General features: G+C 38.9%; 1 protein-coding gene across 1 annotated transcript in view; it reads left to right on the plus strand.

Annotated features, from left to right (window-relative positions):
* The window catches only part of CENPK (centromere protein K), a 48,035-nt gene that overhangs the window by 5,335 nt on the left and 28,512 nt on the right, over positions 1-14,188 (plus strand). Inside the window, 3 exon segments of the mRNA XM_067568540.1 lie at positions 492-518; positions 3,844-3,981; positions 5,252-5,308. Of these exon segments, the coding sequence (XP_067424641.1) occupies positions 492-518; positions 3,844-3,981; positions 5,252-5,308 (222 nt within the window).

The raw sequence follows: 14,188 nt of genomic DNA on the forward strand, positions 1-14,188 counted from the left end.
TAGTTCCCTCAGTCTCTCCTCATAAGTATATATATTTTAAATGTTCTTGGTACTTCCTTTAAATTATTGCCACTGCTCTCTGACTGACATACAATACTTCTCCCAGACAGCCTTCCCTTATTTTGGCATTTAGAATAAGAATCTGATTCAGGATATATGCTTGTATAAAGACAGTGAAACCCACCCCCTCAGTCCAGCAAGTCATTCAGCATAGATATCCCCCTATGTCCCTAAGGAGCTTCGTTGAAGCTAATGTGGTTCTGCATGGGTATAGGGGTCTGCCTGCATGCAAAACACAGAGGATCTAGGCCTAAATAATTTTTAAAGTAGTATGGATGTGGACTTGAATTGAATTAGCTGAGCCAAAGGGATGTCATGTGAAGCAGCACAGAAAGATTGTTAGTTTTGTTACAAGCCATATGTTGTAAAAGAAATAGATATTACAACACTTTAGTAGTCAGCATAACTTATTTTTTGTGCTTTTGTTATAGGATAAACAAGATGAACTTTTAAAAGAGGTATGTACATTTTTTATTTATTTATTAGGTAATTTGTTAAATTTAAGTAAATGGTTTGGCTTATTCTACATAAAACTAAGTTTAAAGAAAATCATTGTTTCTTAAAGAAATTAGAGGCAATTTCTGTTAAGTAGTTCAGGTTAAAAACTTGGGATAGTTTTGTTATAGAAAATAATATTATTAATATAAATGTGCTTATAAGATAAATCACAAGTTTAAAATGTATTACTTTAAACTCATGTATATTTTTATGTTGTCATTGAATTTCTTTACCCTTCTGAGAGGACTATAAATCTATGTTCACGAGTTTTTACTTATGACGAAGTGATCTTTGTAGGGAAAACTAAATCCATGTGGTTTCTTTAAACGTGATGACCATTGAAGTATTTTAAAAAGAATAACTTTTTCCCTCTTAGTTACTTACTGAATTTTAGACATTTTATAGCAGCATAATTATTTGTTTTACCTACCTTTTTTATAAATCAAAGTACGTTTTCATTCATTTTAAAATGTAATGATTAGTCATATTTTCTGTTAATAAATATCTATCTGAAAATAAATTAATTAACAAAAAGTGAATGCTCAGAACATTTATAGTTTTTTTTTTAACCATGGTTTTTTTTTTTAACCATGGCGATATATGAACACTTCACGTAAATGAATGAATTCATCCTCACAGCATTCTTGTGATATAGGGAAGTGTTAATAGGGAAGTATTAATAATGTCTCCCATTTTACAGATGGGAAATTGAAGCCCAGAGATTAAGGCCTTGATCCTTCAAACATTTACATAGATGAGTAACTTTATCTATGTGCATAGACTTGAGTTAATTGAGAGTTCCCATTTGCACAAAGTTATTTATGCATAGGAGTTAACAGGATTAGTCCTACATGAAGTGCCCAAGATGACACAGGATGTCAAACCAAGATCTGAGATGCAGACCAGTTCCATCCTTCTTCTCAGCGCTATCATCAAGCTGCAACAGTTCTGGCTACTTGTATTGCTGAACCATACTAGCATAGCTTTGTCTCTTGATTATTAGGACATATATAACTATTACATTACTCTCTAGTGTAGTGATTATTGTGTACTTTTGTAGTGATTATTGGCTCTGTTACATTGACTATACTTAACATTACCAAAAGGTGAAATATGTTGATTATATGGGAACCAGGGTACAAATAACCTTGTGTTCCGTAATACTGTGGCGCTTGGAGGTATTGATTATTTCAGTAATGAGGAAGAAAAAATACACCTTTTGTAGGTATTCACCTATTGTTACTGTGACACTGTATAAAAAAGAAAGATGACCATGCTTACACTAAGGTATCATCCCTGATGTATCAACACTGTTGCAACCACTGATGCATCACTACTATTGCACAATTGTGATAAAACTTATACAAAGTATGCCTTGTACGATATCATTGGAAGAGTTGTGATCTGTTGACAATGCTGTTTTGATGAAATCAGTATATCATCATTGTATAGGCAGTTATAAAACTTTGCTTCATGTTTGTATCTTGAATACGTTGTGTTCCTGGGTACACCCATAAGACAAATTTACATCAAGACTAACCAGCCATGTGTTAAAGGACCAATAAGGAGAATCAGCTCTTCCAGTGGGCCCCTCCCAAGGACACCTCAGAGAGCATATGGACAATGGAAGCCCAGTGATTTATCAGGGCACATAAAACATGTGATCCCTGACTCCATGTTTAAGACAGTAACTTTCCGTGAACATGGGCTGAGGATATAAATGAAGACAGTGAGATCATCCCCTTGCCTCTTTCCTGCTTCACATCTCTGGACTATAATTTCTAACAAAGGAAAGCTTTGAACAATGGACTGAGAACCTCCACTCTTTTGGGTGATCTAGAGAGATTTACTGCAAGCTAGCAGATTTAACATCACTGCTATTATCCTGATCTACAAACTGTGAAATCGACTGTAATGTATATGATTCACTTTACCATTTAATAATTCCCTTCTTTTATTTATATATATATAATATAAACAAACCTTTAGTTTTAGTTACTAAAGGATTGGCTACCAGCATGGTTTTTGGGTGAGATTCTAAAATACATATAGATCTGATGAGTGCTTGTTTTTTGGAACTGGAAGACTCTAATATATGTGATTTCTGTTTAATAATCATTTATCACAGAAATCTGGTTTGTTTGGGTGATGCACGAGGGGCTAGAGGGCCTGAAGGGGGCTGTCTGTAGCTTCATAATAACTAATACAGTATTTTGGAAACACATTTGTTACTGACTTTATCAACTCTTATAATAGACTTCACCACTGGCCTAGGTTATGTGTCCTGTCTTAGTCCGGACTATGCTCAGTCTGACCTGAGATTGGCACTCTTAGCTGTGTCCCATATCAGGCAGCATGACAGTTACCATCACATTATTAATGAAACAGTCTTCCAACAGAAAATGAAGGGAGACATGAGGATAGGTGACATCAAGCAGCTTTGAAAAATTGGAATGTTGTGTTAGAATAGCTATATATATATATAGCTATATTATGTAGCTGAGGCCTGGCCTGATGTGAATAATTAACACATGGAGGGAGGCCTTATTTCTTGGAGGGTAGAATTAGGGAGGTAAGCAGATCATTAGACTGAAAACAGATCATTTGTGCTAAATAAGATAAGTAAATAAGTCATTATGCTAAAAAGACAGAATGTCTGAACCAGCTAAGATAAGAGGGAAAACACACATCGTTAGTAAATGTTTCCCTGGGCAAGATAAGTTTGGAATGTAGGGATGAGATCGAGGGTGGGCAATGCATGGACAGAGCATGCTGCACATGGATTGGTTTTTGCAAAGTAACCAAGCCAATTCCAATATATGTGATGCAATGTATAGTAAATGCCATGTAATGTCTAAATGTGCATAAAGGAAGAGGTTTTCTGCATAACTTTGGAAGTGTGGTATGCAGTATATCCACCCCCCTAAACTTGAGTCTGATCAGCTCAGTGTAGCTTTGCAGTGTGCCAAATAAAGATACTGAGATACAGAGAACTGGATGAAGTGTTCTCCCAGAACTGACAAAATGTTCTGAATAAGCCGAGTGAAAAAGGTCTCTGAGGGATCCCCAATATATTAGTACTTTGTTTTAAAATTCTGGTTCACTGACAGAGCTAACTGCTTTTAATGAAAGTTTGAATACTGCCTAGAATTTCTATCAAGTGTTAATAACTGAAGCGTTAAAAAAATGTACTGTTTTCCCTGTTTTGCTGTGGATATGATTCTCTATCCTTTTCTAATTATTTCAGTTCTTATATGATGACCGTTATTTTCTGTTTTTTCATAGGCTGAGAAATTGGCAAAACATATGTCATTCTACCAACATGATCTGGCTCCAGCAATCACCAGTAATATAGTGTGTTCTAAAGACGCCAAAGAAGAACTCTTAGATGAATGTGATGAGATATGGAGGCAGATGGAAGAGGTATGCATATCATTAGTAATAAACTAAATTTATTGTATTTTCACAGAGAAGACTCTGGGAGAAAATAATACAAAACACAGGCCAAAAATGAAAGTGTAAATGGCACTGAGGGATCCATTACAATGTGAATCATAGAAGATTAAGGTTCGTAGGGACCTCAAGAGGTCATCTAGTTTAACCCCCTGCTCAAAGCAGGACTAACCCCAACTAAATCATCGCAGCCAGAGTTTTGTCATTTTTTGCGGTAATACTTTCATGTCTTTTAGATTGGCAACATGGAATGTAGTGTAAGTTTTACAAATAATAATAGTTAATATTTTTGTTTTTATTTCATTAGTGCCGAGTGGGCCTAGTTGAGATTGGGACTCCATTGTGCTACACATTGTACAAATAGAAGTTGAGAGATTATTCCTGCCCTGCTTTGCTCACAGTCTAAATAGATGAGAGAGAGAGAGAGAGACAAAAGGTGGCAGAGGTTCACAGAGAGGTGAAGTTAATTGCCAAAGGTCAATGGTCAGTGGCAGTGATAGGAATAGAATCCTGGTTTTCTGACTCCCAGTCCAGTGCCTTAACCATTAAACTGTGCTGCTTATCCATATTTTTATTGTTACTTAAAAAAAAAAAAAAAAAAAAAAAGCAAAATCCCTACCTCACTTTTAATAGTTCTGAGAGATCACTAAACATTCTGCAAGATGCTAATGCATCCATTCTTATTCAATTGAATGGGAAAGGAACAGTCATGTTCTAAATTATGGTACTTAGATTCTGAATGGCTTTAACAGGATTTTATGTAATATTCATACACAATATTATGTTGTTTTGAGCACTGTGTACCGGTAATAAGACAAATAAAACTCTATAAGGTAACTAATGCACATGTATAGTCTGTGATGTCAATTTTACTTCTAGAACTACTTGCAACATTTTCTTCAGTCATTTTTGCTCAGTTATTGACATTTTTGAAACAGGAAGCACCCCTTAAAAAGTCTAAATAAAAAACGACTTAAATACTTGTGACTTGCATTTAATATTAACATATTTTATTATATGGAAGGCCCTGCTTGAACTGTGTGATGATTGTCAAAAAATTGCAGCTGAGTTGCAGATAAGCCATGGAAAAGGAATAATGGACCTTATTATTTGCGGTGATAAAGTCCATTATTACTTTTTCCACAATTTTCTGCTGTTGGCCACCTGGGTGTGGGGGTCTGGGGCTGAGGGGGAAGGGGAGGAATTATAAGTAATCATTGTTTTTTCTCTTTCTACTAAGTGTCAGAGCAAGCTAACAATGCTAGGAACAGAAACACTTCCAGATTCAGATACTCAGGTAAGACTATCTTCTCTGTACTCAGTGGAAAATTTTTAGGTTTCTATCAGACAAATACAAATTATCTTGCTTTTTAGGAAATATGCCAACATTCTTTACTTACCCTATATAGAGTTATCTACTTTAATAAAATCAATCAAGATAAATATTGTATGAACATTTTACTCTCCGAGTATGCTCATATCCAGCAATTGCAGGAAAATTGCATTCAAATTTACCAAATTGATTATGGGTATTGATTAACATTCTGTCATGGGTATTCTTAGTAAAAGTCAGGGACAGGTCATGGGCAATAAACAAAAATTCATGGAAACCTATGATCTGTCCCTGACTTTTACTAAAAATACCCTGGGGCAGAGGTGAAAAACAGAGTGCTGCTGGGGCTTGCAGCTGTTCCAGTCCCGCCACTGCTCCTGCGACAGGGGCTGATGGTGGCTGCTCCAGCTCCGGAGGGCTGACCCAACCCTGCTGCTGCTCCAGCTGCTTCGGTAGCCCGGACAGCCGTCATCAATCACTGCTCGTCATCAATCAGCTGCTTCCCAGCCCTGCCACAGAGGAAGTCACGGATGTCCTGGAAAGTCATGCAGTCCATGACCTCCATGACAGAATCGTATCCTTAATTATGGGCAAAGCTAGCCAACCGAATTGACTGGCTATTTAATGTTGTCTATAGCAAAAAACTTGTACAGCTGTTCCCCATTCATGGCTGTTTCAAGGAAGTGAAATAGTTGATTACTGCTGCCACAAACTAGAAAACTGAAGATCAAAGGAGCAAGTTTGAGTGTATGGGAATGGACTCCTTGGTTCTTGTAGTGGTTGAGAGGGTTGGATAAGCCATGAGTGGACCATTCATTAGGTGGCTGTTGAGTCCTAATCTGTTGTATGTTTTTATAAATTTTATGCATGCACCCAGACCTTTGGAAGGGAGTAGTTTTATAAATGTAAAATGCCTGGGGAGCTAAACCTGGGCCTAGCGGAGAACAAATATTTGACAAAATGGAACTCTTTCTATTTAACAATTCTCCATGTGTAAGGTACTTAAGGATGCAAAAAATGCAGTCAGACAGTTCAATTTGTTTATCAAAATTGAATATGCTACAAAAATGATTTTTGGACAAATAGAATCTTAATCTCTTGAATAAAGTCCATATAGTTAATTAAAATTTGTTTTTTACCTTCTTAGATCAATCTCTTAATAGGAATAAAATAATAGTTTAACACATAGTTCATATATTAATACAAAAAAGATTCAGGAAATGAAGCTCCATAAAGTAAATGTGTAAAACATATTTGTCCCACTGTAGAAGTCTGGGGAAAAAAATCTTTCCAATACTGATAAAAATCAATTGGGGGGATAAAAACAAAACTATGGACTTGAGTTTTGGAAGTGCAAAGAAGCCTCTACAATATCCATGCAATTAATTTTTCTTCTTGTCATCAACTCAAGAAAACACTTCCTTCTCTCAATTTAGAGATGTGCTTGCTATTTGAGCTTGCAGGGTGAGACAATGAGCAAATGGGACTGCAAGGATTGCACTTCTTGTCATGCTGAAGATGTGATAGTCTTGGTGGCTGCACATTTATTTTTCCTTCTTATCCCCTCCAGGTATAGGGGCTAGTCCTGCTAACACCTTTGCTTTATCTCCTATCCACATGTGAAAGATGAGAAGGAAGACTGTGCATTTGTGTTGATGGTCTGCTTTCAATGGTTAATTGAACCAGAAAGGTTCCAGAGAGCTCTGAGGGAGAATTTGTTCCCCTAAGAGACTATTTCCTTTATGGTTTTTGTAGGCCTTTATTCCCCTTGATGAGGCAGCCCCAAGGCACCCTTGTTCTCATGCTGGTTCACAGATGATATGCAACAAATGAGGCAAGAAGAAAGATGGTTAGAATGCTGGTGGCCGAATTTTTGCACAGAGACCATTTGATTGTAGTTGATGCTACAATCAATCTTTTAAAACTCCTGTAGTATGGCTGTACAATTGTTTTCCTCCACCATACCATCTGCAAAATCTCAGATAGCTAATTAATTCCACATTGAAGATGGTCTGGTTAATCTAGACTCAGTTGGTAGCTGGTCTGCGCCACTCTTGTTAGGAAATTTCTTTCTATTTTGAGACGAAATTGATCATATTAGGAGAGTGCTGTCTGCTTCTGTGATGGCAGACCATAAGAACAGCCACACTAGGTCATACCAATGATTCATCTATTCCAATATTCTGTCTTCCAACAGTGGCCAATGCCAGGTGCTTCAGAGGGAATGAACAGAACAGACAATCATTGAGTGATCCATTCCTTGTTGTCTGCTCCCAGCTTCTGGCAGTCGGAGGCTAGGGACACCCGGAGCAAGGGATTGCGCCCCAGACCATCTTGGCTAATAGCCATTGATGGATCTATCCTCTGTAAACTTATCTAGTTTTTTTTTAACCTTGTTATGGTTTTGTTCTTCACAACATTCACTGGCAATGAGTTCCACAGGTTGACTGTGCATTGTATGAAGAAAAACTTCCTTCTGTTTTAAACCTGCTGTTTATTAATTTCATTGGGTGACTCCGGTTCTTGTGTTTGTATGAAGGAGTAAATAACAATTTTATAGACCTCTATCATATCCCCTTTTAGTCGTCTCTTTTCCAAGCTGAAAACTCCCAGACTTTTTAATCTTTTCTCATACAGAAGCTGTTCCATACCCTTAATCATTTTTGTTGCCCTTCTCTGTACCTGTTCCAATTCTAATATATCTATTTTGAGATGGGTTGACCAGAACTGCACTCAGTATTCAAGATGTGGGCATACCATATACTTATATGGCATTATGATATTTTTTTTGTTTTATTATCTATCCCTTTCCTAATGGTTCCTAACATTCTGTTAGCTTTTTGGACAGCTGTTGCACAATGAGCAGATGTTTTCAAAGAACTAGCCACAATGACTCCAAGATCTCTTTCTTAAGTGGTAACAGCTAAATTAGACCTCATCATTATATATATATAGTTGGGATTATGTTTTTCTATGTGCATTAATTTGCATTTATCAACACTGAATTTCATCTGCCATTTTGCTGCCCATTCTCTCTTTTGTGAGATCTCTCTATAACTCTTTGCAGTCTGCTTTGGACTTAACTATCTTGAGTAATTTTGTATCATCTGCAAATTTTGCAACCTCACAGTTTACCCTTTTTTCCAGATCATTTATGAATATGTTGAACAGCACTGGTCCCTGGTGGACACCAGTGTTTACTTCTCTCACTTTTGAAAACTGACCATTTATTCCTATCCTTTGTTTCCTATCTTTTAACCAGTTACTGATCCATGAGAGGACTTTCCCTCTTATCCTATGACTGCTTACTTTGTTTAAGATCCTTTGGTGAGGGCTCTTGTTAAAGGCTTTTTGAAAGTCTAAGTACACTATATCCACTGGGTCACCCTTGTCCATATGTTTGTTGAATCCCCTTAAAGGATTTTAATAGATTCGCAAGGCGTGATTTCCCTTTACAAAAGTCATGTTGAGTCTTCCCCAACAAATTGTGTTCATATGTGTGGGAATTCTGTTCTTTACTATAGTTTCAACCAATTTGCCTGGTACTGAAGTTAGGCTTTCCATCCTGTAATTTCCAGGATTGCTTCTGGAGCCATTTAAAAAAAAAATGGTGTCACATTAGCTACCCTCCAATCTTCTGGTATATAAAAGTTTGATTTAAATGAGGGTTACATACCACAGTTAGTAGTTCTGCAATTTCATATGGGAAAGAACAAAGTTTTGGGAAGACAGAAGGCCTAATCTTTGCTAGAATTTCAGCTAATGACTGCTCACTGAGGTCCTGGAAATGTTGAGAGAGGGTAGACTGCCTATTGTTTTAGGTAGCATTAGTATAGCCTCTGCTGAAGAAGTCCTAGATTGTTGTTAATAAATTGGCCAATCATTGACCAGTATTTCATGTTCCTTTTGAGTAAGAATAAAAATATGGAAAAGGTTATGGTGAGAGAACTCTCACAGTATCTAGATGCCTTTGATCTCTGATTCTAGTTAGTCTGCATAGAAACCTAGCTTTGGCACAGAGCATGCACTGGCTTTGTTGATTGATGGATGGAAATCAGATGTCCATATTGGTATTTTTAGATCTGTCATTTGATACCACCGATCATGAGTTACTAATGATGGGATGCTTTCCAGTGACTTGTTCTTTTGTTTCGGAGAGATCATAGTGGGTACTTGTGGGCGATAGCTTCTCTTCTTAAAAGACACTTAAGTGCTGGATGCCTCAGGATGCTACCCTATCACCTTTCCTGTGTCAACGTGTATATAGTGTTGAAGAGAATTAGTAAGCAGGCCTAGGGTGTTGTGTACTCAATATGCTAATGACACCCCAATGTGTCTATTTCATCCAATTTGGCGATTGTGTGGTTCAGTATCTCAGCAAACAACTAGTTGAGATTGGGGCATAGATCAGAGTGAACTGATTGAAACTTAAGCCAGACAAGACTGATGTGATGATGGTGGATAGAGGAAGCATCCAGAGATGATGGTGAAGATAATGGAACTAGAGAGTGCTTCCATTGTTGGTCATCAGAGTTTTCAACTTTGGGGGATGCTGTTAGACTTTCAGCTGCATTTAGATGGTCAGATTATAGCAGTAAGCCAGTCAGTTTTCTATCATCTGCACCTGGCAAAATGGTTGTGGCCTTTTCTTTCAGCGGCAGATCTTGCCACTGTTGCCAATGCCTTTGTCACTTCAAGATTAGATTATTTGTAATGTGCTCTATTTGGGACTTCACTTTAAAATCATTTGGAGACTGAAGCTAGTGTAGAGTGCAGCAGATTGCTTATTAAGCAGGGCATTTTGCTGGGGGCAAATGACAACAGTGCTCTGGGATCTGCATGGCTGCCTATTGGACTCCGGGTAGAGTTTAAGGTGTTGGTCATAATCTGTAAAGCCCTTAACGGCCTGGAGTCTGCCTGTCTGAGAGATCACCTCTTCCCTTGCAAAGCGCTGCCCCAACTGGAGGCACTTAATCTATAATAACCCAATTATAAAAGAAAGGGTGTTGCCAGCAGGGCATTGTCTATGAGGACCCTGGAACTTTAGAACTTGCTTCCCATCCAAAATGACCACATGGGCACATTGAAAAAGCCAATTGTCTGTTAGGGCTTGAGGGGAAGAATAAGGATGTGTGTTCCTTAGCATGATTTGGGGTAAGGGACTTTTTCTGGAATTTTTCTTTTTCATTGTCTGTTTGAGGTGAATTATCTCTCTGATTTATGTAAGACTACTGGCTGGTGGAGTTTATTTGTATATAAGTACTGTAAGTCTCATTAGAGTTCTCAGATTTTTGAATGTGCATTCTTTATGTCAAATATAAATAAAGACCTGATAAGGGAATTGGCTGATTCTGTGGTAGGGGACAGTTCTACAGTATTGCAGAAGAATGGGCATTTTCTACCCTATAAAAGTAACTTTAAAGGCAGCATATTTGTATGGTGGTTATTTTTTCTATTTTTTTCCTTTGGTTAAAACTACTGTAATGGGTTCTTTCGAGCAGTGCAAAGCTGACATTCATTTGTCAATTCCTGATATTTTTATTATGTGAACTTGGCTGATGATTCATAGTGCGTCTTGATCTTGAACTTTTTAGCTGAGTGAAAGCCAAATTGAGTCTGCGCTACCTTTTATGGAATGCATGATCATTACAGTAGTTTTTGTACTTAAATGCATACGGCATTTCTTACTAATTCACTTTTTAAAAAAATGCAAAAGCCTGTACCTATTTTAGTGTAGTTAAATGCTCTGGAAATAGTGGAAAATATTACTGTTTCATCTCTCCTGCAACTTGGAGCAGCAAACATTTTGATAAATGGAAGCTAAGATTGTTTAGCCTCATTTTTATATGTGTTCCTGAAATGATATCTTGTGTTTTCCTGCTGCAGTTTTTTCAGTGAATCTCAACAGCAGAAGTACACTAGGGGGATGTTTGTCCTTTCTTCAGTAGCTGAACACTACTATAATAAATCTGTGCTTTGCACAGATACAAATGTAGGCCCTTGCACATAAAGTGAAGACTTAACGTTTTGGATTTTTAATTGCTATAAGTTATAAGATGTTATGAAAGTTGTCTTGGATGCTACTAACTGTGCTTTATGGCTGCCTATTAGTTTTCAGATTGATTTTTAAGATGTTGGTTTTGATATATAAAAGACTAGGACCTACCTGTCGAAGAGACCACCTCTTTCTCCATGACATTATTGCTGCAGTTGTGGTCAGCAGATGCATGTGAGCATCTTTCATCAGTGATCTGGAAGTAAATCTATCACTGCTGATAAAATTTACAGATGACATGATTGGTGGAGTGGTAAATAATGATGAGGACAAGGGAGTTGTACAGAACAATCTAGATCCCTTAGTAAGCTAGGCCCATTCAAACAAAATGCACTTTAATATAGCCAAATGCAGAGCTCGACAGCTAGGAACTAGGTCATACCTACAGAATGGGGTGGGAGACTGTGTTCTGGAAAATGGTAACTCTGAAAGAATGTAGGGGTCAGAATGAACAAACAACTCAACACGAGCTCCCAGTGTGGTGATGTTGCAAAATGAGCTAATTCGAGCGTTGGGTATGTAAGCGATGGTGTGGAAGTAGGGAGGTGATTTTACCTCTGCATATGGCCTTGGTGAAATGGGTATTAGAATACTGTTGTGATGTTCCCCTGGTGCAATCTGGACTGGTGAATTGATGTATCACCCCAATTCCCTACTCCTGGAGCCCGGCGTGCTGCTGAGAGAACCCCCACTCCTGGGTTGTTCACACACAACCTCCAGCATGTAAGCTGCTCCCAACTAAGTGAGTGAGTGTTTCTAGTGAGCCACTCCTTGGATTATACAACAGAATGACACTAGTCAGTACACCCAGTCCCAGATCCAACCCTAGGAACCTCTGTCTTGCAATGTCCAGTTATATCCACTGAACAATGTAAGCTCATATAAGTTCATCAATTAACTATAGATGGATTTTAAGTGATTATAAGACAAAGCATAAGTCAGATTTGATCAAAAGAAATAAAAGCAAAATGCATTCTAAACTAAGCTTAAAATTTCAGCAACCTTACAAATTTAGGTGCTCCTCTCACGGTCAGGTGACAAACAATGTCCTTATATGGACTCATTTGTGTCCTGAGTCAGTGATCATTACCTCATCATGGTTCCAAACTGACCAAGGGAAGGGAGGTAACTTAATCGAGAGTCCAGTTGATCCTCCGTTGATGCCCAGGCCAGTCCTTTGTTGTTGGAAGGCTGAGCTGGGTTTGTCCTATTCATGCCTTGATGGAGGTGTGAACTGTCTCTCTGCTTCTAGAGAGTTTTGCCAGGACATGTTTTAAGCCATGAGGACACTTCACTGGGAATATTATATAGTGCAACCTCATAACTATACAAGTGAAATTGCAACCAACGTGCTACTGTAACAATAATGATCAATACATCATGAGCCTTCCAAAGACATGTAACATGACATAAGTTGCATTAGATAATACACAGTCATACTAAGAAGGTGAACATGGGGGTGCAGGGCATCACAACTGTAGACAGTTCTGGTGCCATATTTTAAAAGGAATGTTGACAAATTGGAGAGGATACAAAGAATAATCACAAAAATTATTCAAGGCTACAGAAGGTGCCTTATAGTGAGAGGCTTAAAGAACTCAATCTGTTTAGTTTATCAAACATAAGATTGATAAGTGACTTGATTATAGTATACAAGTACCATCACAGGGAAAAAATATCAGGCACTAGAAGTGTTTTAATTTAGCAGAAATGGCTGGAAGCTGAAGCCAGACAAATTCACATTTTAACAGTGAGAGTGATAAACCATAGGAACTAACTACCAAAGGAAGTGGTGGATTCTTTATCTCCTATTGTTATCAAATCAAGACTAGATGTCTTTCTGGAAGATATGCTTTAGCCAGCCACAAGTTATGCTTTAGACAAACACAAGTTATTGGACTCAATATAGGGGTAACTGGCTAAAATCAATGGTCTGTGATACACAGGAGGTCAGATTAGATCAGTGGTGCCCAAATTTTTCCTGTCACACCTTCCCTTCCCAGTAACAGAATCTGTCTGCACCCTCTGCCTCCATTACTGTGCAGCCGGGTTGCCAAGACACACAACTTAGAAAAGTAGCACTGCCAGTCAAAACAAACAGAAAACAAGTGTGATCATTTTGGCTAGAAGCAGTGACACATCTGTCATGTGACCGGAAGTGATGCCGATGTCATGTGACCGGGAGAAGTGGTGCCTGCCTAGCTTCTCATGATACGTAATCACAATATACACACCCTCTGTGCTGTCATGTGACAGTGCTGCTCCATGTGCATCATGCATGCCGCAGCCTGCATGGCCTGAAGTGATGCACAAGCACAACAAACACACACAGTAGTGTTATGTGACACTGCTGATCCATGTGCCTGCTGCAGCCAAGGGAGCACGACTCCAAGTTGAGCACACCCCGACTCTGGCTAAGCGGCATGGGTGCTGTCTGCATGGGATGCCACTGGTGTGCTGCAGGAAGATGGTGAAGGAGCTTGGGCTGAAGGCGGAGTTGGGGCAGAACTGGGGCTGGGGAAGGAGCTGGGGCTAGTGGTGGTGCTGGCTGGGGGCAGAGAAAGAATGAGGGTAGAGCTGGGCTGGGGGCAGAGCACGGGGTGGGGTGGAGGTGTGTCTGGGGCCAGAGGTGGGCTGGGGCGGAGTGGAGCGGCGGCTGGGGGCGGAGCGGGGCTGGGGGTGGGGTTGGAAGTGTGGAACTCCCTCCCTGTTCCCCATGAGGGCTGACCCGGGCCCCACCACGCATCTCTCCTGAATGTTCCTCTGCACCCATAAGGGGGTATACCTCA

Source organism: Emydura macquarii, unplaced genomic scaffold (genome assembly GCF_026122565.2).
Source record: "Emydura macquarii macquarii isolate MOO-44397 ecotype Brisbane River unplaced genomic scaffold, CSIRO-AGI_Emac_v2 contig_2897, whole genome shotgun sequence".
NCBI lineage: Eukaryota > Metazoa > Chordata > Testudines > Chelidae > Emydura > Emydura macquarii.